This window comes from Chamaea fasciata, unplaced genomic scaffold (assembly GCF_029207755.1).
Source record: "Chamaea fasciata isolate MVZ Bird 193981 ecotype frontalis unplaced genomic scaffold, bChaFas1.0.hap1 SCAF_8, whole genome shotgun sequence".
In the NCBI taxonomy this organism is placed as follows: Eukaryota; Metazoa; Chordata; class Aves; order Passeriformes; family Sylviidae; genus Chamaea; species Chamaea fasciata.
The window spans coordinates 3,670,287-3,697,322 of NW_027094093.1; the positions used below are offsets into that span (position 1 = coordinate 3,670,287).

The window sequence follows — 27,036 nt, forward strand, 5'->3', positions numbered from 1 at the left end:
GTGTGGGCAGGACAGCCCGTGGGGCTCTGTGGGGTCACGTCTCCTCGCCACCAGCAAAGGGGTGGAGGTGGGAGGATGGAGCAGGGAGAGCATTCATCTCATGACTCACCTTGGCATCGGTAAATGCCTTCCTTTGCAGGATGCAGGGCTGAGAACCAGTGTGGGTCTAATTTACACCACACGGGAATCTGGCCAAGACGTTTTGGATTTTTCTGTGTCACGGTCTTTCTCAAAAAACTTCCTTAATTTTCTAATTGCTGTCAGAACCCAGGCTCTTCCAGAAAAGTCCTCCCTGGCATTGCTCCTGTGCCAAGAGCATCGTGGGGTGACACTGGTTCATGCCTGCAGTGACTCAGGGATGGATCAGGCCCCATGGTTGCATCCAGCTGCCAGCAAACTGCCCAGCATCTGCTGAGAGTTGGCAGAGTCTCACCGAGTGCCTCAACCTCATGGGCCAACGGTGTCTTCACGGGCATTGTGCCACCACCACGAGTGGCAGCGCTTCCGAACTGCAGGTCATAAATTCCTGGCTCTTTGTATTTGGGGCTGCTGTTTCAAAAGAAAAGAAAGAACCGATAACCATCGCTGTGTTCCGATGCTGAACACTTCACTTGTGATACAGCAGCTGATTGTTTAATTGCCCACTTCGTTCAACGTGTGCCACCTTTGAGTCCAGTTCTTGAATTTGTTATTGCTACTTGTACCTCAAGGAAGAGTCTTCCTCTGATCTGGATTCGTCAGGATCTCTTGCTTAATCACCTCTGTAAGCATCTTGCATGTCTCTGGAGAAGACCAGTGCGCCCCAGACCCATCCTTGTGTTCCCCATTCAGCCTTATCTTGAGGACTTACACAGCTTTAGCTGCTCCTGGTCTACTAAGAGACATCAGCTTAGCTCCTGGCCGTGTGGTTGTTGGCAGATGTGGGGGGCAGTGAAGGGTGGAGCTCCTCCACATCGTTGTGGCTTTGCCCTCCATCCCAGGCCTCATGGCTTCCCACATCTTTGAAGCTTCATTTTGGTAGGGACACCGATCCCGTAAGGTCTGTGGTGTGCATTTTTGGATTGGTGTGCAAGTCAGTGCCCTGCATGGGAGTGAGGGTGTGGGAGATCAGAAGGAAGAGGAGGGGAGAATGCCTGTGTGTGCAGAACGTTGTGCAGGGCTGTAATTGGTGATCCCAAAGGGCAAACACCACAGACGCAGCAGGGATATTCACACAAGGCTGCTTCCAGATTAAAGTGCCCTGCTCTGAAGTCTCCCTCGTGGGCAGCAGGTTAATTACCCTACAACACCTTTAGAGTGGTAGATGCTTGGTCCTGTGGCCCCAACACCAGAAGTTCTGCCTGTAGGGATAAGAGAGCTCTTTTGCTGTCCTTGGTGCTCTGTGGTTACGGGGAGCTGGTTCAGCCAGCTGTGTAACTCCTGAGGGAGGGAGGGGTATAACTCCCGAGGCGGCTTGAGAGATGCAGGCAGTGTTGGGGGAAGCTTCCCACAGCAGGGAGCCTTCTCCTCTGACAGCTATCCATGTCCTTTAATTTTCTCTTGTACTCCTAACTCTCCACTGAGGTGTGCAAGAGAATCCCACCACCATCAAAGTGGGTGCCTGTACCTCTGCAGGTCTCAGAGGCCTCTGTGCTGGTTGCTGTTTTGCCCAAAGCAGTGGGAGCTCCTGTGCTAAACCATGAGCTCTTGTGTTCTGACCCAAAAATGCAGCGACCAACTGTGCTGAGAAAAGCTCAGGAAAATCCAGTCTCCATCAAAGAGACCAACAGCCATGGACTCTGCCTACCCCTGCCAAGCCCTCTGGGAGCATCTGAGGGTTGACCACTGCTGTAATGAATAAGTGTTGTACAAATGTAGTACCACGTCCTTGCTGGAAGGGTGAGAGATAAAGCTGTGCCTGAGTGAGAGTCTCGGGTCATCTTTGAAGACTAAAGAGCAAGGTAATCAATTACCACAAACCTGCCCGCAGGCCTTCAGCAAATCTGGCTCCTTTCCATAGCAGAAATAATAGCAATGTCCTTTGCCAGGTAATTTTCCAAATGATTATTTTAAATAATATGTTGCCGTGATCCGGCAAAAGAGTTTGGAGATTTATGAGAGCGTTTGTCTCCGAGAGGAAGAGCGGCCGTGAACTCTGCGGGCTGGCAGCGAGCAGCACGGGGCAGGTGGCACATAAAACACTCCAGTGTCTCATTGCTCAGGTCCACTCTGTGTCTGGAGAAACGGGAGACAGGGACACAGATCTCATCCCTCAGCACTGCCTGCCAGCATCCCAGGTCACCAGGCAGATGGTGCTGGAGCTGCTCGGAGCTGGGAGAACGCGCGAGGGATGGTGGTGATGGATTGCTCCTCTGCCTTCCCAGGGCAGCTCTGCACAAAAGGCAAAGGGTGTTTGTTGGTCCTGGATCCATTGCCCCTTCCTGCGGTAAAAGCCCTGTTTTTAACAGCCTGGTTTGGAAATAAAGATTGTGGCATTGTGTAGAAAACAATCCAGCAAGTCTTGGGGAACACGTTCTCACGGCTGCTTCAGGTTACTCTGGCCATGTGCCTGCTTTTACTTCATTTTTTAAAGGCAGAATTAGGATATCTTAATCCAAGGGGATTTTTGTCATTTCTTGCCTGTTCCTGGATTTTGGAGTGAAGGGGGGAAATCTGCAGTTGCTTCAGGACTGATAGGTGTTCTATGAACAAATAGCTTGTCTCTTCTTCCTATTAACTGGGACCCTGAGCAGCTGGGTCCGGTGGGAGGTGTCCCTGCCCATGGCAGGCACGCTGGAACTCGACAACCTTCAAGGTTTCTTCCAAGCCAAACCATTCTATGATTAAATAATCTTTGATGGCTTTGTCAAAGTTGAGGAGGTGCTTGTAGTGAGATTTGGCAGATGATACTGCCAGGGTGGAGTCAGTGAAAGGAGCCTCAGTGAAACTGAGACTCTGTCCTGTTGTTTAGGAAGGGAAAATAGCAGCACATCCTGACAGAAACATATGGCTGAAAAGTGCATGTCCTCATCATCATAATGGCATTTTCTCTCTCTTTCTTCCTCCAGGTTACCTTGCACCCCGAAACCTTCCCAGTGCAGGCTTCTTCCCGTTCCTGCAGACGGTGCTGTGTGATTCCGATGCCAGGTGTAAGGGCACGCCATACACGCCGGAAGATCTGCTGCCAAGACTTAATGACATCTCATCCCTCAGACTGTAAGGGAATCTCAATATTTCCAGGTGTTAGAAGGAGTAAAACAAAGCCTGTTTTGAGGGGGAGGGAGCATCCATGCATGTCTGTGTGTATCTACAAGTTTGTCCACAACACGCACACCTCAACTACCTGTTTTAACACGTCTGACACTTAAATTATCAGCTGCAGCTGGACACTCCAGAAATAATCGCATTAGGGACAGCTCTCAGGAATGTGTCCACTGATTCAGGCTCGAATCTTCTACTGAAGGGAATTTTGCTGCCTGAGAAAAAATTCTTCAGCTTACCCAGATCAAAGCAAAGGAACATTTCTTTGCACGACTTTGGGTCGGGTCAGTGGCCAGACTTGCCTCCAGAGCAGCCCAGAATGCTGATCTGCCACTGAGAGGGATCGGTTCAGGATGCTTTGGGTGGAAGTTTGGATGTTAGTTCTGGAGCAGCTGCTCTTTGAGCAGGTCCTCGAGGTGCCAGAACAGGTGTCTGCAGGCCATCAAATGTCTTGGGAAACACATGAAGATGCAGAAACAATTTTTGCCCACGAAAGCACTGAGATTTACAGCGTGGAGCTGGCTGGGCATGTTTTTTTTTTGGAATGCCAGTCTGCTGAAATGGAAATGTTCAGTGGGACCATTTCGTTTTCTTGATGTTCCAGTTGAAGTCAAAGCGTTTGCTTTGAGACATGCCAGCCAGGGTGGTTTCTACATCTTGGCTTCCCAGTTCTGTCAGGCCCCTGGGGAACATGCCACGCTGAGGCCTGGCTGGTTCATGGAGAGCAAAAAATCTGGGCATCTCACAATGGCCCTGGTTGCTCATCTTTGCCTTCAGGTGAGAGTCTGCTCCATAGTTACAGTCTCAAAATCCCCCTTGGCCAGAGCTTGAGAGTCTGAAGAGCTAAGATGGGCCCCACCAGAGAGCACATCAGGCCGTGCTGGGGTTGGTGGCTCCCTAAGGATCCTCCTTAGTGCAGAGGGAATCATTTCCCAGGCCAAGTCAGTGGTCAGAATCTCTCCATGGGTGGGAAGGATGACTAAGGATGTGGGCAGGTTGCACAAGATGAATCCTAATCAAATTCAAGGTCACACAGCAGAAAAGAGGAAGGAAGGCAAAGCCACGTGGAGACTGGATGCCTGGATTCACAGCTCTGTTCCTCAGTGTCATTGTTTTTCCCTGGGCGTGTTAGACAATGGTTCATTTGGGGTATTGAAATGAAGAAATGGGAGCTTCTAGTGCCAAAGCTGGAGGTCTTCCATGGGTTTCAATAGCTACAAATCCTCCTTGCTTTCTGCTTTTGGCTTCTGAAAAGCTGTTTAGGAAGTAAGTGTTTTTTCCTGCCAAATGAAAATCAAGGGACTTGGCCAAATTTTATATCAAGAACATGAGTCATTAACAAGCATCTTGACCACTCTTGATGCTCGAGGTTGTCTGTGGGAAGTATCATTATGGATATGTGGCCATTCCTACCCTTGTAGGGTCAGTATTAGCCTTGGTGTGTTCTACAAGGAAAAATACCAACTAATAAGTAGCCACAGCCAAACTAGCAGGTTGCAGCAGACTCTGAAACCTCAGGAAAAGATTCCTTGGGAAGGAGAAGGCTCCATATAGGTGCAGCTCTGCCTCAGGTGCAGGATCCCCGTGGGTGAGTTTGTGACAAAGTGTTTGAGCTGTGGCCCTTCACTGCCTGGTTATATTGTTCTGTAATATTCAGCTAATCCAGGCTGGTTTTCTTCTCTCCCATTGTGCAACTCACTGAAGCTCTTGTTCAACTGTGTTATAACTTGCCCTTAAACTATGTATAACCAGAGGTCAGCAGAGAAAATGGGCAAGGTTCTCACCTTTGACTCTGTTCCTTAGAGGCATCTACCAAGGTGTGCATGGTGTGGTTGCTTGAAATTTCCCTTAAAAAAGGGAACCAAGCCCAAAAACCAAGCTCAGCAGTGACTTGTTTCACCCTTTTCTCCTGTAGTGGAACGTCTGGGAAAGGTGAGTAAGGTCCTGTTGTCTGGACAGATTTCTTGGTAAGGCCATGCACTTTATAGCCATGGATTTCTGTACTTTTGCTTCCCCAAGATACGTGCCAGGCCTCCAGAAAGAGCCAGGCTTTTGCATCACCGAGATCTCAGCACACCTGCCATGGAATCACATTCTGAGTTAAGGCAGTGAGTTAACAATAAGACATTCTGGCAGTCGTTACAAATGTCGCTTCTTTTTTTCCTTTTTTCTTCTTTCCCCCAGCAAGCACAGGAGCTCATCCAGCGTAGCCAAGGACAGGCAGCCATCACCATGGAGTGCCGAGGTTCCTGAAAGCAGGAATGCTTCACTGGGTAGGTTACTCACTGCTCTGGAAAGTTCTGCTCTTTTGAAGATCTCTGGAGGGAGCTGCAATTCTCAGAGCACTGCTGAAATGATTTATGTGTTTCGTGGAGGCACATGACCATGGCCTTGACATCAGTGTAAATTCTTGGGAACAAGTACAAGTAGTTGTCTGTAGGGAAGGCTTTGGAATTTGGCCAAGAAACCGGGATTAAATGGTTGCGCTTCACAGGAGCAATGCAAGATCACAGATTGACTGGACATTAATTAGAGACCTGGCTATTTATGGAATATTGCCCTTTTACTACCCACAAATTCTCCATAAACAGCTTATGATGTTTTTTCAAGTGGGTTTTTATCCACAGTTATCCAGCAACTAAGTTGTTTTCTGTGCCAGAGTGGATATTTATTGTTGGTGATCTTCTCCTCTGATGTGATTCTCTTTCCTGAAGGAACTTTCGGTCTGAAAGTTTCCATAAAATCATTACAATTATTATTTATTGATGGTAATGGCTGGTACAATCTGCAAGCCATCGTGATGGATAGTCCTTTCTGCAGGGAGCTCACGATGAAATGAATGATTACAGATTCGCATTTGCCTGTTCTGCTCCAGCCATTCACTGTTCCAATTAGCATTCCTGCCAGCACCCTCCATGGTGCACAGACAGAAAAAGGCGGAATGCAAAAGGGACCAAGTGCAGAGGCGTGGGGAGCGGAAAAGTAAATCAATGAACAGTTATGGGAACTATTGACTCATGTTGATGGTCGGCAAGGTACTCAGTTCTACATTTTATTATAATTTTTTTTTTTAAATGATAGGTTGTGGGCCCATATAACAAGTTACAGTGTCATCCAGAATTTAATTATGTCAGAAAAAACCCTAAAGTACTTACAGGATGCCATTGGCTGTACCTTTGGAAGCAGATTGATAATGCACCCAAAGCTGTAGGTAGTTGTACGTCCTGGTTTTATGTAGCGAAGAGGTTTTAAAAGACGTAAGTAAAATACAGTGTTTCAAACTGTTATTGCAGCATTTGAGGATTTGGTATCTCATGGAGAGAAAAACCTTCAGAATATTTCATCACCATCCAACTTGACTTCCAGCACCCACATGTTCAACAAGATCCTCAGTTTTGGGAAGGTAAGTCTGTATTTGCATAATAACTGAGTGTGAACATTTGTGTTTCCTCATATTTAAAGAATTAGAAGCTCAAAGTACCAACACCCAGCTTTTATTGCTTTAGGATCTCCCCTATTATGTGAATAGGCTTTATTTTGGAAACACAGTGATTGTGGGTGGATTTTTAAGCTTTGTGGTGAGTTTTTTATGCTCTAGGCAGAAACCAGGCAAATCTTGAGACGTAAGAGCATGAAATACAAAACACAGTCACACACAATAAATACCCTGAGATACTTTGTTTTAGAACTTGTGTGAGTTAAGATGTTTGCAGTGTATTTTCTTTCCTAGGAAATTAAAGATACGATGTCACAGGCTTTGACATTCAAGTATTTATTTGCCCCTGCTAGTCCCGCAGCGGCATCAGAGGCGCTGTGTGTTTATTGTGTAGGTATTTAACATTTATATAACCCGTTCCTTTCTAATAGAAATTTGTTACAATGTAATGGACACTGCTTTTGTGTTTTGGTGTCAAGGCCCACAAACACTTATACACGCATTTCTCTTTGTAGTAGATGAGGAATTTGAGGGGTTTTAGTGACGTTGCTCGGCTGTTGGAATTCTGTCTGCCTGTGAGTGCTGTAACCACAGTGCTTTTCAGACATTACTGCTATCCCTTAAAATCAGTCCCATCGCTGCATTTAGAACCATCCCAAGTACAACGTTGCTTTACAGCTACCCTGGATGTTTTGTTGTTCTTTCAGAACCAGCCCCAGTACTCCACTGCAGGGAGCCTCAGGGCCCTGCTGTGCCAGGTCTTGTCTCGGTACCTGGCACATCCCGGTGCCACGGGAGGGAGCATGGCAGCCAATATCCACCACACCTTCTGCTTCACCAACCTGTCGCTTCTGGAGTCCTTTGCCAGGGAGTTCAGGACCCAGCTCTCCCAGGTGGGTGCCTGGAACCTTCCCTGGGGACTGCAGCTGGGAGCTGTGGGCGTTCGCACACGCCAGGCAGGGTTTGGGAGCCACAACACGGCCCCACGTGGGCAGGAGTGGGCTCATCCCTGTAACCTAAGTGCAGGTAGGGCACAGTGAGGCTGAGTGAGTTCTTGTGCATGGGGTTAGCCCAAACAGCTCCAAGCTGAGTACATCCACCCATCAGCTCATGGCCACTGAGGGGGGTCTCACCACGCCTGGGCCTTGCTTCTCCTCTTTGTTTGCCCTGCTGCAGTGGTAGGTCGATAGAACAGTGTGAGGATGTGGTGTAAATAAGAATGTTTAAACCTTGGGAAGGCAATAAATTTAATTGTGTATTACCTCAGCTGTATAACTTCATCCAGTGACTCCTGCATCTGATCCAACAGTTCATGATTGAAGCAGTACTTGTCTTTGGGGAAGCAATATAATTAAAGCAAATTAATCCTTTGAAGATAAAGCCTTCTTTTTTTTTTTTTTTTTTTGCCAAGGTTAGGATTGATATTAATTTTCTTGTATTCCTAGTCTTTGGACTCTTTAGGACATTGTGAATCGTAGGGCTTGTCTGAACAGAGAATTTTTTGTACAACCTGGGGTGTGAAGGTAAAACACAGTCACACTCTCAGTTATTGCCTGTCCTTGGAACGTATTGTTTGCAGACTTGCATGCAAGTGCAGTGCCAGCTGAAAAACATAAAAGAATCCCCCAGCAGCAAGGCTTCTGGTTATTAAATATTTTCTTCTGGTTCTTAAACAATTTCTCACCTTTTTATTTGTTAACGTGCAGCACAACCCACAGTACCAGGAGACCTTTGTCAATGAAATGGTCTCATTCCTGACGCTCGTCTCCCAAGTGCAGAATGACACCTCCCTGTGGCACCTGCTTCTCATGGCCCCAGATGTATTTCAGGACAACGTGCAACTGCAAGACATAATTGATTTCCTTCAGGATCCAAGCAGGTAAAACAGACAAAATGGCAGGAGAAGCACTGAAAGCTGGTGGGTTTGTGTACTGACCTCTAAGGACATCACCTCTCCTCTTGAAAGAAAGGTGTTACCTTAAAAGCATGATTTGTTTGGGGAATGATGCTGCACTGTGCTAATGCATCTCTAAAGGTGTCTGCGGACTGTGAGCAGTGTGTTGTTTTTCAGTGGCTCTTGTGTCATTCTTTTAATGGAAACTTGATATAAACTCTTGAGTTTTCTCCCAGCCTGCATAGAGGCACTTTCATGCCCTTGTGCAGATGGCAGAGCTGGTGAGTCACAGCCACGGCCTTTGGTGGAAGAAAAACCCTCCTGGGCTGGATAAAGAAAGCAGCTGGCTGCTTCTTTCCAGAAAAGCACAGAGCCAAGTTCAGGTTGCTTTGGAGCACCTCAAGCACTTGTAGGGGAGCCACAATGTTGTTTTTAAAAATTGATTACCTAATCTACTGCTGGTTTAATCTTTCAAGACTGGTCCCGTGAAAGCAGAGAACAGAGGGAGCCTGGGTTTCTGCCATATGGGCTTTAACACATCTGACTTGAAGAAGAAGGTGCCAGTTATGTACTTGCTCAGTGGTTATATGGAAGACAGAGCTGGCTTAACTGCATTGTTTAACCGTACTGAAATATTTGATGGAGTTCACACCTAGGATAATACAAATTTCTAAAACGGGCTTAGCTTTGAAATCCCTTTCCTGGGCTGTAGTTTGGCTAGACTCTCCCTGATCTCCAGAAGACTTGAGTTACTCAAGATTAAGGGACTCTGTTCCAAGTCATCTTCTGGATGTGTGACTGACCCTGCTATAAAATATTCTGGACAGTCCAGTTGTTACAGCACATGGAGGACACCAAGAAACTGAGTGTCTTCAGACTGCTTTTTGTTTTCGTCTTGCATACATGAGCAGTTGGGTTAAGAATTTGTAGAAGCTTTGCCACTTTGATTGCACCCAGGCTTAGAGGGACTCACTTTTGATCACTGGTGTGTTGCCGAGGCACTTAAAAACCTGTACATTTAATATCAAGGTAATTTTCCGTGCTGCATTGTGAGACCCATGTGTAAGTCGCAGTGTGGCAAGAATTGTAATTTTGTTCAGAAGCGTTTTGTTCGTGCTGCTGTTTCAGTCACGGGATTATTACATTTGTTTGCGTTTACTGGCTTGCAGAACCCAGCCTGAGAACCTGCCCTGTTGGATTGCCCAGGGAGAATTAATATTTACTGTGCTTCTCTGCTTTGCTCTACAGCTGCAGAGCTGGGCCAAGCTATCGTAGGCACGACAAAGAGGCACATAGAATTTCATCACCAGAACTGTGCAGTGCTTTTATGCCTGGCATCTGGCACTGTAAATGCATGAGTAAAGAGTTATTGCAAAGAGATTGCACAAATAGTACTTTTAATGATGCTTACAAAAGCACATCTTAGCGAGCCTGGCCACGTCTCTTGCTCAGGCAGGACTGAACTCCTAAAGAAGTGCTGTACAGGGAATTCTTTTTTGTGGGAGAAATATGAAGGTGTAGAAGAAAAGAACTTTTTTTGCTCATTGTGGCATCTGTATTAACCAAGTGATAAACACCACCAGTGTGAAACAGTAACTTCCAAGTCATGAATCCTGTAGAAAGTTTAGCAGCAAATTTTATTACTCACAAAAACGTGTTTTGCAGACTGATTTTACAAATGTTCCTGTTTGTTGCTGTGAGACAGTTTTTCAGCTAAGCACATAGGCTGAGCTTTTTCTTCACAGCCAAAGTCTGCAGAAGCCCTGCAAGACTGAAATAAAAGGGCAGCAACAACACTTGTTTCCATGTTTGCTGCCTTCTGATCCGCGTGATATGCATCCGTTTTTGGCAAGCCTGTGCCTGCCTCCTCCTTGGCTCTGCCACTGCTCAGCTAAATATGTCATTTATAACTGAGTTCCTTCCCCTCTAAGACTCTTACAAGCACATCTGCAGAATGAAAATGATGAGCACCAAGCCCACAAAGCCTGCATGGAGACATTGTGTTAAATCAGGAGAGAAGAGATCCCTGGTGCTCTGTTCTCAGTAGCAGCCGGTTCCCACAGATCACTATATATTTATTCATGCCACTGAGATCAGCCCAGCCAGGTTCTTTGTGTATCACCTGCACAACTTCAGGCAGGTGGGAGAGAGGTGGTGCATTTCAGTGACCCCACACCTACAGTGAAGGTTGCTCTTCACCCAGGAGAAGAAAAAGGAACTGATAATCAGTGAAATCTTCAGTAACCTGCACACCTGAGCAGGCAGTCCTTTAAATGAGTTTCTCTGTGATACAATATGTCTGATTATCAGCTTGCTCCTTCCTGAGACTGAAAAGCATTCCTTGCTTCTCTGTCAGTCCAGCTATTGCAGCATAAAAAAAGGAAACAAGGAGAATGGGAAATGGCAACAGTTATTTGTGATTGCTTCCTCCTTCTACAGATGTTTTTCCCCCTGGGATCCCTGCTCTCCCTGGAGCCTTGTCTCCTTGGTTCTTGGGTTTTTTAGGAGGAAATTCCCCAGCAGCAGTGAACCACATGGCTGGTGTGTCACCTGGGTGTTTTCTGAGACCTGCTGGCTGGATTTTAGTGGCCTGTAGATTTTACGTAACTCTCTGAAAAAGTGCACCTAATGAGTGCCGCACGTGTGTTTGTGCTAACATACCGCCATGGCTTTCCCATCAAACATCCCTGGTGTTTGTATCTTGTGCATCATCAAACAAATAATTAAAAATAGGGGCGATGTCTTGTCTGCAAGACATTTCAAGAGTGATAGGCTGTACTCCAGCTGTTTCCTCTTAGAACATTTGTTTTATCTCTTCTCACAAACCTGTAACCACCATTTATTTTCCCCCTCCTTTAGTGTTGTGCTGGCAGCTCAGAGTGCCTCTGCATCTCTTGTGAGTGATGATGGATCCAAAACTGTTCAGAATGGGGTACCAGATTCTCCACACTCCCTGAGCTGCTTGGAGCAAGGTAAGACTCCTCCACTGAGTCATATCTCTGCTGAAAACCTGTGGTGCTGAGGAGAAACAAACTGCAGGCTAATAAGTAACCATACAGATCGCACGCTGTTTGGGGCTCAGCGTAAAGGATTCTTCCTTCGGCTTTTGACAAATGCGAATAAAATGCCTCATTTCGAATGGAAAACCGAAAAGGCTTGGCTTTGTCAGTAGACAGTGCATTAACATGAGTTTGCACCCTCAGTGGAAATGGGGAGAAACAATGTTTTACCTTGATTTGCTTCTTTTGGGGGTGATGTCAAAATCTGCCTCTGGTTGTGGACTCTGTCAAACTCAGCTCGGTGTATCAAGGCAGGGGCTGGGGCTGGGCTGCACAATGAGCTGTTTACATCCAGATGAGCCATTCCTTTAAACCCCTGTCCCTTCCAGCAGAGGTAGTCCTGGATATCCCCCTCTAACTGGGGATCTGTGAACAGGCAAGGGAAAGGAACAGCAACTAAAAGCTCCAAGGGGCAGATGGGGATTGCTGTCCCTCCTCTACTGGTTTCACGGAGATTGTGGAAGTTGGGGTGGGTAAGAAGAAAGATGAGGTGTGCAAGTAGGGAAATCATGGGAAGTGGCTGGTGAGAGGAGTGGACGCACGGGGATATCAAGGTGAGTGCAAATGGCTGTGGGAGACATAAATGATGCTGCAGACAGAGCTTGTGTGTGAGCAGTAAAAAAGCAACCCTGAATGAAGGGAAAGAAACCATAGTAAATGCTTGGCCACCTTAGTCTGCATTACTGACAGCAAAGTGCTCCTCAGGCAGGAGGAGACCTCTGTTAGCATCCAAATCGCAGGAGCATTGTATTATTCTGGAATGATTTCAGCACAGAAAGTCACTTCTAGGATGGCAGGCAGCATCCTCACTTCCCTCGAAAGGCCAGGAAGAGTTTCACCCCAAAAGAACACTCAGATTTGTACACAGGATGTTGTGGCTTGTGGTAGGAGCCTAACTTCATATGTGCGTGTTATCCTGGATGGATTTGCCATTATAGCTCTTCTCAGGTTCCAGAATTACATGATCTTTACTAATACATTTTTACTAATGCATCTTTACTTCCCATTTTTGTTGTAGACAAAGAAAGAAGTTGGGTGACCAGAGCTATTTGTAATTCCTTTGTTCACTGGAAAGACAATCACACTGTAGTATCTGAATTGGAGGAAGTTCTAAGGTGAGACATTAGCTAAAGGGATATTACTAACACTGCAATTCAGATCTATGATCTTTGCTCTAAATCACCTTACATTTCCACTTGCATTGATTTCATATTCACTAAAACACTTTTTTGTTCCCCTCCAGAAAAATAAAGTCGCCAGAGATTGGTGGAAAGCACTCCAAGAGGTCCATTAATTCAGATGATTTAGAAGCCATACAAAAGCATCTACATCGTTTAAAAGGCTTTGAGGAAAAAATGAATAGAAGTGAATTTAAAAGCTTAAATCTATTCAGAAATTTGAAGAATGAAACATTACAGAAATTGTATGCATTTCTTGAACTGGGAATGAATCCACATCATGATTATAAATTAAAGGAACCATATAATAAGGAAATAATTGATGAAATCTATAACTTCACATCACTGCAATTACAGAGTGACTTTAATGGGACTTCCATTTTCAATACAATGACCCAGTGGAAAGAAATTCGGAGGGCTTTAAAATTAGCTACAATGCTTTGGAATCCAGCTCTCCTAAATAATTCTAATTTTAGTACATTGCAAACTAAGGATGCTCTCAAAATGTTGCTCTCCACAAGCGTGCCATCACTTCTGGAAGGTCTCCGAGACCATTTGAGTGGAATGCAAGAAATCCCATCCGTGTTCTCTGATGATCTGCTTGAGCCTGAGTCCTACAGAAACTTCCCAGAGCAGCTCCTAGCTCTCCAGAGGATGTTTTTTAGAATGACAGGCACCAGTGTAGGTTATCAGTACCTCCTGCTGCCTGTGTTTGAGCTGATGAGGGCTGTGGAGAAGTCCATGGGTGAGGCCTGGTGGGATGAGTTGAACGTCTACTGGCGCGCTGGGGAGAAGCTGAGATCCATGAAGTGGAATAACTCAGCCATCGTTGCCTATGGGCAGTTTTTGGAGGTGTTAAACAGCCATTTGCAGAAGCTGAATAATAAATCAAGTGGTGTCCTCAGTGAAGAATTGGATCAGCTGTCAGAATTTATAACAGCCGTGTTTAAGGAGTTTGGGGAAAGCTCTGGAGTAGCCAATATCTCACAAGTCACTCAAGCCATCCAAAAGACATTGGACATATTAAAAGACTTACAGCTGAATTATAATGTCAGTACATTAAAATCTATAGATCTTTTCTTTAATTTTAACAATGAAACCTTCCGGAGCTTGTCTGGAATTCTGAGAACAGGAATGAAAATCCTTCATTATACAACTGCCAATGAAGGTTCCAGTGAAGACATAATTAACCCCATCTATAATTTAACACATCTTCTGCTGCAGGAGTTCAGCCAGTCTCCCTCAAAGCAGGCAAAAATTTGGGAGTTCCTTCATTTAGCCTTGGATCCTTTCCTTGAGAGCAGCAGCAATGGCCATAGGACATTCCAGAATTGCTCCTTCCAAGATCTGCTCGACGTAGCCCTTGAGGTGCTGTTTGAAAATGCCACTCTGGGGGAGTCCTCGGCCAGGAGCCCCTGCAAGCCCCTCTTGGATTCCTTGGGCGTGGAAGGTGGGACAGGGAGCAATGACACCTTGACCAGGGTGTTCCAGCTGGCCGTAACCAACCTGAAGCTGTCCCCAGAGTTTGCTGCTGCCTACAACAGCAGCAGGGAGGGCTTTTTCAAGGAGCTGTCGTGCCTCACACGAGCTCTGCGTTTTTCTTTGAGTTTCCTTTCCAGGTTGAACCTTGTCTCCGAGCTGGGAAACTCCTGGCTCCAGGAGAAGGTGAGAGTTCTGAGCGCAGCCACGGAGGGGCTGGTGCAGGGTGATGCCTCGTGCCCCATCCCGGCCCAGGATGTGGGCGGTGTGTCCCCATCCCAGCTTCTGGAGGTGCTCCTTCCTGCCCTGCTCAATGAATCAGTGCTGAGCTCCCTGAATTCCTCTGGCAGCTCAGCAGGTTGGGATGGGCTGCCTGTGTTCTCCCATCTCTCACTGCTTGCTTCCATGAGGAACAGCAGTCTCTACGAGCTGCTGCAGGTGGGCAGAGCTGCTGCCAGCCAGCCCGAGTGGGAACATTTCTCCAGGCTGTGGCATGCCACTGGCAGCCTGCTGACCTCCAGATGGAGCCTGACGGAAGTGGGTGAATATGTGGAACTCCTGCAAGTTATGAAGAAAGCTCTAATCCTCGTGGACTTCGGGGTAGCTCCTGGAAAAGCGTTGGCGCATCAGATCTTTCATAATTCCACTGAAGCGATTAAATCCTCAGATCTGAGTGATTTGTATACTTCACTAAAACTCTTTTTCAGTTCAGCCACAGACAGCACACTGGAGTTGAAAGGAATATTTCAAGAAATACTTCCTCTGTATGAAGGGAGTGGTGAAGGATTGTTCAACTCTAATCCCAATGGAAAAGAAAATCAGGATGTTCTGACTATGGCTGCCGTGATCTGGAATGAGATAGTTTTAAACAGGACTCATTTTAATACAGAGAATGCATGGGAGGTTATCAAAATGATTGCACTCGATGCTGTCTCGCTTGACGACATTGAAAATTATCTCCGCACAAATGAAAAAGTGTCATCATTATTTTCTGACTTCTTGTTGACCCCTGGAACTTCCGAAAAATTTGCAGAACACCTTTTGTCCCTTGAGCAGCTTCTTGGTGCCATGGCAAAGGTGAATACCAGTGATCATTATCTGCTGATCTCTTCTTTGTCTAAGCTAATGCAGAAACTCCCTCCTGGAAGGCGGCAGGAAAATCAACTTGGTGCCTTCTGGCACATTGCTGAAGGTCTCCAGTCGTTGAACTGGAATAGTACAGACAACCTCCCTGCCCAGTCACTTCTAGACATGCTGCAAAATCTGCTAAATATGATGGAAAAGGACTCCAGTCTTCCTTTCACTGAGGAACTGAGGCAGCTGTTAAACTTTGCGTCCTCCATCTTTGAGCTGTATGATGAAGACGACTCCAGGGGAACCAACATCTCCATGTACTTGCAGGCCATACAGAGGGGTATCTTAACTTTGAAAGGTTTGCAGGAAAGGTATGACATCAGTGAGCTTGAGTCTATCAGCCTGTTACTTGATTCTTACAGTAACTATACCCAGAGACTGGTGGAAATGTGGAGGGCGGGAATGGAAGCTCTTCACGACACCAACTTAAACAAAACATTTGAGGAAAAAATGGACGTCGTCTACAATTTCTCACATTTGCTGCTGCAGGAGTTCAGCCAGTCTCCCTCACAGCACAGTACCTCACTACAGGCAAAAATTTGGGAATTCTTGCGATTAGCCTTGGATCCTTTCCTTGAGAGCAGCAGCAATGGCCATAGGACACTCCAGAATTGCTCCTTTCAAGATCTGCTCGACGTAGCCCTTGAGGTGCTGTTTGAAAATGCCACTCTGGGGGAGTCCTCGGCCAGGAGCCCCTGCAAGCCCCTCTTGGATTCCTTGGGCGTGGAAGGTGGGACAGGGAGCAATGACACCTTGACCAGGGTGTTCCAGCTGGCCGTAACCAACCTGAAGCTGTCCCCAGAGTTTGCTGCTGCCTACAACAGCAGCAGGGAGGGCTTTTTCAAGGAGCTGTCGTGCCTCACACGAGCTCTGCGTTTTTCTTTGAGTTTCCTTTCCAGGTTGAACCTTGTCTCCGAGCCTGGAAACTCCTGGCTCCAGGAGAAGGTGAGAGTTCTGAGTGCAGCCATGGAGGGGCTGGTGCAGGGTGATGCCTCGTGCCCCATCCCGGCCCAGGATGTGGGCGGTGTGTCCCCATCCCAGCTTCTGGAGGTGCTCCTTCCTGCCCTGCTCAATGAATCAGTGCTGAGCTCCCTGAATTTGCCTGACAGCGCAACAGGCTGGAATAACCTGACCCTGCTCTCCAGTGTGGCACAGGATGAGCTCCACAACCTGCTGCAGAGGCTCCAGGGCGCCTTCAACCTCACTGAAGGCAGTTATTCCACAAGTGTCTGGGATGTGTTTGACAGTTTCCTCAGCACCAAAGAGGATCCAGCTGAGGGAGCTTCCTTTGCAAGGCTGTTGGAAGCAGTGGCAAGCGACTCTGCCAACAATCTGTCAGCTCCAGAAATCACAGAAGCCACCCTCTACATTCTCGAGGGGCTGAACATCTCTGGCCTGCTAAACGAATTCAGCATAAGTTCCAGCTCAGCTTTTCTCTCCAACAAAACCAGTTTTGACAGTGTGATTGATATCGTTGCTCATCACTTCACTGTTGTGGCGGAAACCCTTTTCAACAAGACCCTGCCTTGGACTCTGAGTGACCACACTCTGTCCCCAACCAGCTTGATCACACGGTGAGTTTGGCTTTTGGGTACTGGAATTCCATGGATGGGTTGTGACCACCATTCTCATCCCAGCGTGAGGAGTATGGAATTTTCTTCCGGTGGAACAACCTAAGCCTGCAATCACTGTCATTTGGGACACAAGGTATAATGTGGGTTAAATTGAAGAAGAGATTTCTCCTTGCGCTGAACATATAGCTACAAGTCAGACTCACAAAAAATGTTGTGTATTGGCACGTATCAATGCACAGAGTCCTGAAGGAGTCTCACCACCAGTGGTAGGCTCTGTGGAAAACCTTCCTTTGTGGGATGACACTCTAATTTTTGATCCTCAGCCTCCCTTAGGTGTGCCTATATAATGCATCCATCACATAGATGTGAACTCTTCAAGTATGTTTTCTTATTTTGAGAGTGAATGACAGCTTTGGGAAATAACAGCAGAAAGAACTGATGGAATAAAACTGGGAGGGTACCCACTTAGGAGAGATGGCTTTCATCTGGAATTCTTATTTACTCTGCCGAGGAACAGCATCCACAGCTGACAGGTTGCTCACTAATACATACCTTGTTTTTGAAAGAGAAGCTGATTTAAATTCCTATCTTATTTTTCAGATTTCTGTTTTTAGAATTTCAAAACACCATCTTGCAGGTGACAGCGAATAACAGCCATAACCCTTACCTGATGTGTTTAATAAATGCTGCAGAGGCTGAAGACGGGGAATTGACAGGTGATCATGATTTCATTAATGCTCAGGGGGGCTCAGCTGGAACGTGTCCTGCCTGTGTTTTGTCTGATGGAAGGAATGGTGCTACATGGTTTTATCTGCTGGCAATTAACTGGAGCTGTGAGACTTAGGGAAGCCAGGCTGGGGTTTTGTTTGAGTAATGTCACATTGCAATTGTAGGTTTCCATGCCGGTCTCTCCAGAAGGCAAATCTCCTCTTCTCAGTGTGATGACAGGTTGCTGACACTCAGACAAAGCAATCTTACAAATAGAAACCTCTTTCCCTTCACAGCTTTATGTAGCTGTAATAGGACAGCAGTTATTTCTGAGAGTTAACATGGTATTTCACAGAGATACTCATCATTTGGGCTTATTGTAACACCTGAGAGGTTTCACCTGTGCACTGGTACCAGGATGGGGTGGATTTCACTAGGAACAGAGCACCTCCTTGAACTCAGTTCATTATAACCCAGATTACAATTTAGGCCTTGCTCTGTGATTTCAGAGGTCCTCAGCCATGGGTGTTTGGTGGAAAGTAGCAATGCTCAGTTGGCCTCAGAATAAAGGTGCTGATATTCCCATCTGTGAAGTTTCTGTCATTTTTGTCTGGAGTAACCATTGTTGTTTTTTTTTTTTCCCTGCACAGAAAACATCACACTGCTTTTGAAGCAAACTGATCTGAGAAAGAACTCTTTTATGCAAAATAATACCTCTGAGAAACATTCATCCATACCAGAGCTCCTGAAGCTAAAAGTGAGTCTGCTTAAAATGCTGACTTGAAGGACATCCCGCCGTGATACATGAATGCGCAATGGTGGTTCTGAAAAACAGCATATAGAAAAAAGTTTTCTTAAGAGAACAGCTGATAAAAACTAGGGCTGAAACTCTGTGTTCTGCCTGCTGCCTATATTTGAAGGTCGCCTGTAAACTGGGTTGAGGATCTTGTTCTATTCTCTGTCCCTACCGAGTGTACACCCATTTCTCAGAGAAGCTAGAGGTGTTTTTGTCCTCCCATGTGCTGCATAGGGTGGCTCTGTTTTCCACCAGCTGTCCCAGAAGGATGAGCACTGCAGAGATGGCCAGTGGCAGCATATTCCTCAGTGCACCACTAGTTTTAAAATTCAGTATATTGAGACTTACTGAAGCACCTTGCAGAGCTGAGATCATTCTGGGATGCCTCGGCTTCACTTGAGGAGGAGGTAGGGCACAGAGAGGGATTAGATGCCTCTGCCCTGCTGAAAATCCGTGGAATTGTGCACTCCTAATTGGCAGTTAGAAGCATGACTAACTGGGTTAGTGCTGTGCCTGAGGAGCTGTACCCACACCAGCGTGGCTGGAGTCAAGTCCCCACATGCTCCTCTGGCCCCGGATGTCTCACAACAGCAGAATGGCTTCTGAGATTAAGCACCAGTATTGATTCATGGAGTTCCCTCACCAGCTTTGGGTTTGGCAATGCCTTATTTGAATAAAATCCTTCTTAGCCCGTGCATTCATGACTGCACTAATAGCATGCATGCACTTTGGTCTATGGCTCCCTATGAGAAATAGCAGTTAAAAGTCCTTTTAAAAAAATACAGCCGTATGCAATGTTGTTGCTGTGTAATATATCTGTAACAATAATATGATGAGCCTCAATGTGACAGGTACTTAAAGGCATAAACCTGAAAATAATTCTTCCCATAAGAGCCTGATAATGTAAATAATGATGTCAGACAAGAGGGAAGCCCATAATAGCAAAGGACTGTAATTTTACACGGGTTGGCAGATGAGGAAGCTCTGACTTCTGGCCAAGTCTCTTTCCTGTGCTGCAGTAGATGACCAGGTGGTACCTTGAAAGGCTAAACCTGTTGTGCAAAGCAGATTTATTTGGTCTCTGAGAAGATTAATTAGTAAACAGGCAAGTCCAATGGAGTATTGCTGTCTAAGTGTGTTGAGCAGGGGAAATGACATGTTAAGGTTTGCAAGGTTTATTAGATCCAGCCAGGTCCGCCAGAGGCTCACACAATGATTGTCACAAACTGTTCTGTTGGAGACCTTTCGGATGAACTAAAATATATATATATTAAAGTCTTAGTCCTAAGGAGAGACAGAAAGGGACAGCTAGACTCCTTAAAGCTTGTCTTTTATAATTCTGTCATCTAACTGGTGTTTGCGCATTTGTCTTCCTTTTTTCAAAATGTCCTTTGAAGATGTCTCGCCTGCGGGATGTGACAGCACTTCTGTGTGACTCTGAGAGCTTTCAGTCAATCCAGCAGCTCTGCCAGCTCCCTGAGGTTCCCTCTGGGGAGCTGTGTGAGCCAGGCCAGTCTCAGGAGCAGCTCCTCCGTGCTGCTGAGCTGAGCAGCCAACTTGTGACCAGCGTACTGAGTCACAGGAGGATCTCCCAGGAGCTCCAGAATGTACTCATCGGGGATGCCACAGACATCCAGGCGCAGCTGCACTGGTGAGGCTCTCCCTCTGAGCTAGACTGTTTTGGTATTCTGTTTATGAAATGACTTCTTGCCTTCTTCTCTTTATATTCTCAGTTTTGTTTGTTGTTTTGTTTTTCCAATTCAGGCTTCAAGAAAATGTACCAGAAATTGCTTTCTTTCAAGAGATTCCTCAGTATGTGGCTACTTTGAATTCCATGTGGAACATCACTGAGGGTTTAACAGACTCGAGCAAGCAAGGTACTCTTCTGTATTTTCTTTACAATGTTGATAAACATCACCACTGGTACCACACTTTCTGCTGGAAAGAATTGCCTAGCTGCCAGGAAGAAGTGATATTAATGAAATAACCATACACCACGACCTTGGGATCCTTTATCTGGGGTACTTCTAGAGCCTATTCAAGACCACACTTTGTTTTCTTTACAAAGAAAACAATTCTTTCCATCCCAGCAAATTTTTCTATCCTGAGACATGATAACTTCAGCCCACAAACCAGACTGGAAAATGTAGGAAGTAATGACTCTTATGTCCCAAGTGGTTTTTTGATTTTTTTTCTTATCAGCAGTGAGGTACCACACTTCCATACTTCACACAAGTCTCCTCTGTGTGCTTGAGATTTGCTGTGTGTCTGGAGAAAGCTGGTACATCAATTGTTCTTTGACTCTTCATTCCAGAAAAGTTAAGAGATGTGTTTAAAAATGTGGACCAGCTCAAAGAGGACCTCAGAAACACAACAGGAATGTCCACAACCAGCATTGATGCTCTTCTGGAGGCCTCTTTCCCAGAAAACAGCAGTCAGGTAAGTTTGCTGTTACCCTTTTGGGAGATCTTGTTCCTTTCTACTGCTCAGACCATTAAAACTATAATTGCAGCTGAGCAGGTCGCTGGGTGTGTGACAGCACAGATGACCCCACAGCGATAGACAGCATGTTATGGATTGGAATGGCCACCAGGAATGCAGTAGGAGCATCACTGTTGTCAGCGCAGCCGCTGGAGACTGGGAGCCATAGGGTCCCTTTGGCTGTCACCAGGAGCTGGTCCAGCAGCCAGGCACTGCTGGGAGAGGCATGGCACTGATCCAGAGCAGGGCACAGCTCTCTGGGACACGCTAATGGGGGCTGAGCAGGGTCTTCACTCAGGTCCTGGACACTGAGAAATTGTCCCAGTCCAGGTGGAAAAGTACATTTGTAACCACAGGGTGTGAGACCACTCAAAGCCCAAAAACATCCTCCCAGAGGGAGAGATGAGCTTCCTTTCCTCAGCCTCCTGCTCCTGCAAGCAGAGCTCCAGACACTTTTCCCCTTCCCAGCCATCTTGTCTGGACTGGGCCCCAAAGAGCGTGCTCTTTTCCAAACTTCACATGCGTCAGTCAGTGAGAAATTGAAGCCACAAAAGCTTTTACTACTTTGCAAGCTGGGTAGTAAAACACAGTCCTTAGGACTTGTCCCTGGGAGCAGGAGTAACGGGCAGGCACTTTCTGGTTCTTGGGTGCTTGAAATATGGCACTGTGGGAAGAACAACAGCCAGGCAAGATTCATCCACGCGTGGTGGAGCGTGCAGTGCACCCCTAACAATTCTCTCCTCCCTTTGTGTACGCCCAGCTCATCTCTCAGGTGCTGCAGCTGGAGTCTTGCAGTGCCCATCCTGCTGACCCTCAGCTGCAGGTGGTGGTGCAGGAGTTGTGCAGCCTCCCTCTGCCAGAGAGGACTCGCAGGACCTACCTCCTTGGGGTCACCCTGTTGAAACACTTGGACATCTACAATTTCTTATACAAGGTTAGTGCTGGGCTTTTGGAGTGGTTTCTACAGTCTTTGCTGCACACAGTGGCTGAAAGGTTATGAAATATCATTGCAGTGGCCAGAAGCTACACTGATTTACACAAGCCAAAGATCAGGCTTTGCTCATGCAGCAATTTTTATTGCATATCCACGCTGTGATAGCATGGATATAAATGAGAATCCCAGCTGGTCTAAAGCAGCAAACCTCATTTCGAGGCACTGGACCTACTCTAAATGCCTCCCTATCTGCTAGTATCCTTTATGTGCTGTCACAACCTCTTGAGCACTCCCAGCTGACCCAAAAATAAGGTACAGAGCCAATTTTTTTGATTCCTTGAAAAGGGAAGCCCTGGGAAAAGTCCTGTAAAATATCTTTTCCCTATCTATTTGGAACTACAAAGTTATTAAATGGTTCAAATTTCTGCCCCCCACCAACTATAGGAACAGCATCGAAGAAAACATTCGTGGAGGAGTGAATAGTGAACGTGTATTTAAAAATACAGGGGTGACCTTGGGCAAAAAAAGTTGTTAAGTGACAATGCAAATGAATTTGGGCTCAGGTCAAAAGTCACTCGCAGTGTTTGACACCTGTGCTGCGTGAGATGAGAGATTTGATCACAGCCCAGCCAGTACGTGGCACGTATTTCCCAACTGTAGGTGTTTGGAAACACACTGTTAGGTTGTGTAATGTTCAGAGGAATGGCTTGCAAAAGTGCTTGGGGATTTAGGAATACAAATCCCATTCATTTCCCATGGGGCACCCACTCTGTAAAGCCTCCAGACAGTTTTGAAAATCCCACAGTGCTTGTGTTTGCGTTAACACAACACGGGCGTGTGCATGCCTGTGCACGCAGGTTCCTGCTCATCATAATTGATTTCCTTCCTGCCTCTTGCAGATGTTTTTCCCCAAGGAACTTCAGAAACCCATGGACAAGATGTTAGGGCTTCTGACAAAGATGAAATATTTCAGACACCAGGTTGAATCTGGCATTGATCCATTGCTGCAGGCTATTCATTCCCTGAAAAAGCTCCGACAGTCCAGGAAAACGCCACTGACTAAGGTATGTGTAGTCTGCGTGTGATTTTGAGGCAGAATACCACTGAAATGGTTTCCACAGTAATTTCTTACCCTAGAAGCCACAGGTGAATTAAACCATAGATTCTGTTTCAAAGCAACAGAGTTCTGAGAGAAAGCTCTATCAAATTTATCTCTGGAAGTGTTCAAGACCAGCGTGGCTGGGGCTTCTGGAAGGTGTCCCTGCCCATTGCAGAAGGCTGGAACAAGATGAGCTTTATGGTCCCTTCCAACCCAAACCATTCCCTGATTCTATGTTGCCTTCCTGGGAGAGTTTTGATTTGGAGCAATGGGACCATCATGTGCTCATGAGTGGGGAACACATGCTGTGGAGGGAACACTCGGAGAAAGAGTATTTTGAAAGAGGGAGGACTTCCAGCAAAATACTGGAAGGATCAGCTGGTGAAAACAGCTGGAGAGAAGCCCACTAAAGGCAAACCCACCAAAGTCAGCAGCAAGAAACTGCCTTAGCTTTAGTGTGCATTAGATCACACCCAAAGCCTCGAGACTGCCCAAACCATTCAGTACAAACCCATTAGTGCTCTGACAGCTGCAGTAACTCCAGGGTGCGCTGCCTTCATCCAGCATGGTGCCCAATCCATCTCTGATCCGTAGTCCAGGAGAACACGAGGGACAGGGATTGTTCCTGGTCGTCATTCTGCCTGCACATTGCAGAGCCGCGTGCAGCCGTGGACAAGATGGGGACAGTGATGTGCACATCCATGTGACAAATCTGTGTTGTAACCCAGGTGTGTGAATGTCACCGGGCACACATTAGAGGGAATATAGTGCACAGTCTCTGCACACGTTGTAGGCACTTCCCACATTTGCTGTCGTACCTGGAAACAAATGTGCCACCTCTGTCATAATCAAAACATCCATGATTTCTATGGAAAGTTCCTATTTTTAAGAAGGCAAACTTCTCTTAAGAAAGCAGTATAAAAATGTTCAGTCCTTTCCTTCCCGTTCTGCTATTTCTCTCCAAGTGGGGTGCTTTCAGCATGGAGGATTTATTTGTGTTTTGTCTTTTCTGCAGGCGTTATTCAAGCCAAACAACTTCAGGATAACACACGGCACTTTTAAATCCATGTCAAAAGTCCTCTGCAACCAGGAGATCACACCCCTGTTTTTTGAGTCTTTGCTTCCAGACTTTGGAGACACCGTAAGCAACAGTTCTCATGCAGAGGATGTCCATGTCCAAAAGATGATGAGGAAATATGGGATTCCTCAGGATTCCAGTAAGTCTGGCTTTTCCCTAGGGCACAAACGTTTCAGAGCTGAACTCTGCTATTTCCAGACAGATCTAGTGCTGAGCTATTCTCCATATGCCTCTGAGGGCTGTAAGTGCTCATTATTTATGGCAGCTGAAGATCTGCACTGCCCTAATTATTGGTGGTTTATTTCCATAAATGTTCAAAGGGAAAACTGCCTGTGCAGCAGAGCACTGCTTGACACTGCACTGTCTCCCATTTGTTGATGATCTGGTCCTAGGCCTCGACAGGTCACTGCTTTTTCTTGATGTGTAGTTTTTCTGACTGTACTGACATTATTAGCTCCTCTGGGTTCACAAAACTCCATTTAACCTTCAAGCAGATAATGTTGGCTTGAACAGCGAGACTCTTGTTGTCTTGAGTTCGGCAACAGGAGATCTTGGGGGTGGATTGCTTTTGTCAGGATGCATTAGATCAGTCAGTGAAGAGGGCCCTGAAGTCATTCACTGGCCACAACAACAAAGTGGGCAGACGGGAGAAAAAACACACTGGTAAATTTCTTGTGTCTGGTCTGTTTGTTCTCTGTGAAATTTATTTGTTTTTCTCCCCTTGCAGCCCCATTTTGCTTATCCTTTTACCTGGACCTGGTCAAGACCCCGACTGGAGCTTTGATTTGGTCTTTCTTAAAACCAATGGTGCTTGGGAAGATCCTTTTCACACCAGATACCCCAGAAACTCGAGCAATCATGGGAAAGGTATGGCTCTGTTCCAGGACATCAGGATATACCCACTGCAAAGGGCTGTAATTTCTCTAGCACAGGCTTGTCTCCCTGGGAAGCAGAGGGCTGCTTTCTCTCTCTTTGGTGTATTTATCAAATGATCTTTTCCTACTTGCCTTGCTGGCCATATGAGTCATCTTTTGTCTTTGATTGAATCTTCCCTCCAGAAGCTGCTGTTGGTCTAATATTTATAGGGCAATTGCTTAAGGCTTTCAGTTTATGAAGTTTCACCCCCATATTTTCAGCCAGTAGGAGAGATGTGTCTCCCAGGACAAATGCTGTAACCAGTGCTTGTTCACAGGCAGACCAGTGGTAGAAAGAGAGCAGATATTCAAGACATGCTCTGAATATAATATTTTTAAGTACTTGCATAAATTCAGTGTGTTAAGGGGCATTTTGAAAAACAATGAGAGGATGCTAGGAAAAACCCTAAGGAAAACAAATTTGTTCTCCTCTGTTTTATTGATCTATTTATTGATTAAAATTGGTAAGGTAATGAATAAATTAATCCTTACGTGTTGTGGGCTTCTTTTGTAGTCGAATGCAACCCTGGAGCAGATGGCTGAGTTAGCCCTGAAGTCCCAGGAGTGGCTGGACCAGTCTCCTGTCATCATGAATTCACTGACCAAGTTAAACCAGACAGTTCCAATGATCAAGGTATGACTTCGTGCCTCTTCTCCGTCTCTTGCCAGGAGGGAACTGGGAGGATGGATTTGTTCGCTGAACTGGGGTTCCAGGGATGTCTTAGGTCCGCTGGGGAGACCCCTCTCAGGATGTCCTGGACTTCACAGTTTCTGTGCCTGCCTGTTCCTTTGACAGAGATGCTCCTGACTCACCTTTCCCTGCAAATTCTCTTTCTCAAATGAACTGTTTGTAATATGCTCCCTGAGCCTGGCTGTGCTGGGGCCTGCTGAAGGCCCAAGATGGGCAGGGAACACTCTTCAGTTTGTAAATTAACTTTCTGCTTGATGGAGTGATCCAGCCAGCCAAGACCGGGCAAGAAATGACTTTTTCAGGAAATGAAACAGTATCTATAATAAGCATGTAGTTCTGGGTGCACACATAAGAGCTAGGAGATGTTTTGTACCTCGGTGAACGTAAATAGAATTTCTTTTTCCCCCTCCTAAGAAGCCGAGCCTTGCTTGGATACAGAAAGCAGTAGACTGTTGTGTTTCCCATTCTCTGTAGTAAAAATTGTCTCCTTTTCTTACAAAAATGAGATCCCTGGAACCCAAAAAGGCATTAGCAGTTAATTTTTTGGGGCTGGAATTCATTCTAATTTCCATGGCATCAAGAGAAGATCCAGAGTGGAATACACAAAAGTGAAATTAAATATTCTCTGCTGATTGCAGTCATTGGGGGAACAGTGAAATATCCAGCCAAACAAAAAACCTGTGCTGATCTCCGAGTTAAGTTTTGGCTGCCTACATGTTGTGCGCTGGCTGTGTTCACAGGACTTAAAGCAGACACAAGGGAAATTTACTTCTAGAATAATTAAAATTATCAGTGGGTTTTGTTTTTTTTCGTGGGACTCTGAGTGGAGACTCAGTGGACATCCTTTCTGGACTCAGAGAAGCACTGACTTGGACTCAGAGGGCTGAGACATTCAGAGAGCTATGACATTCTCATTGCTGGCATTTCCCCATCCTGGTGCAGAGTGGAGGGAGTAGGGAGGGGGCTGCACAAATGCTCAGTGAAGGCAGACACCCTGTTGTGGTTTAGAAGTACACAATGAGTGAGCTCAGGAGGCTTTTGGTTCAACTGCTGCTTTTTCTTTCTCTGCTTGTTGATAGAATGCCCTGCAGAATCCCTTCGTGCAGGTTTTTATCAAGCTGATGGTGGATTTGGATGCAGCTGAGCTCCTGGGTCAGATAAATGAACTGGGTAAGTGTGTCCAGATGTGCTGCCCTCTTCCTTACTTGTACTTCAGGTCTGGGAGCTCCAGAGTCAGCCAGCTGCAGCCATCCCCTAGTCTGCTCTTCTCTGGCCCATATTGGAGGCTCCAGGGCAAGGCAATCCAGAAATCTTCCAGGGAAGGGACTCTTAGAGAGCAAA

General features: G+C 46.2%; 1 protein-coding gene across 1 annotated transcript in view; it reads left to right on the forward strand.

The window, feature by feature from the left end:
• Positions 1–27,036, forward strand: part of ABCA12 (ATP binding cassette subfamily A member 12) — an 80,867-nt gene that overhangs the window by 12,853 nt on the left and 40,978 nt on the right. Inside the window, exons 3-21 of the mRNA XM_066189434.1 lie at positions 3,048–3,195; positions 5,425–5,513; positions 6,534–6,643; positions 7,384–7,575; positions 8,383–8,555; positions 11,430–11,542; positions 12,648–12,744; positions 12,873–16,994; positions 17,595–17,710; positions 18,353–18,459; positions 19,896–20,149; positions 20,263–20,375; positions 20,813–20,937; positions 21,740–21,913; positions 22,813–22,977; positions 24,028–24,229; positions 24,818–24,957; positions 25,519–25,638; positions 26,775–26,865. Coding sequence (XP_066045531.1) covers positions 3,048–3,195; positions 5,425–5,513; positions 6,534–6,643; positions 7,384–7,575; positions 8,383–8,555; positions 11,430–11,542; positions 12,648–12,744; positions 12,873–16,994; positions 17,595–17,710; positions 18,353–18,459; positions 19,896–20,149; positions 20,263–20,375; positions 20,813–20,937; positions 21,740–21,913; positions 22,813–22,977; positions 24,028–24,229; positions 24,818–24,957; positions 25,519–25,638; positions 26,775–26,865 — 6,651 coding nt within the window. The remainder of the gene's footprint in view (positions 1–3,047; positions 3,196–5,424; positions 5,514–6,533; positions 6,644–7,383; positions 7,576–8,382; positions 8,556–11,429; positions 11,543–12,647; positions 12,745–12,872; positions 16,995–17,594; positions 17,711–18,352; positions 18,460–19,895; positions 20,150–20,262; positions 20,376–20,812; positions 20,938–21,739; positions 21,914–22,812; positions 22,978–24,027; positions 24,230–24,817; positions 24,958–25,518; positions 25,639–26,774; positions 26,866–27,036) is intronic.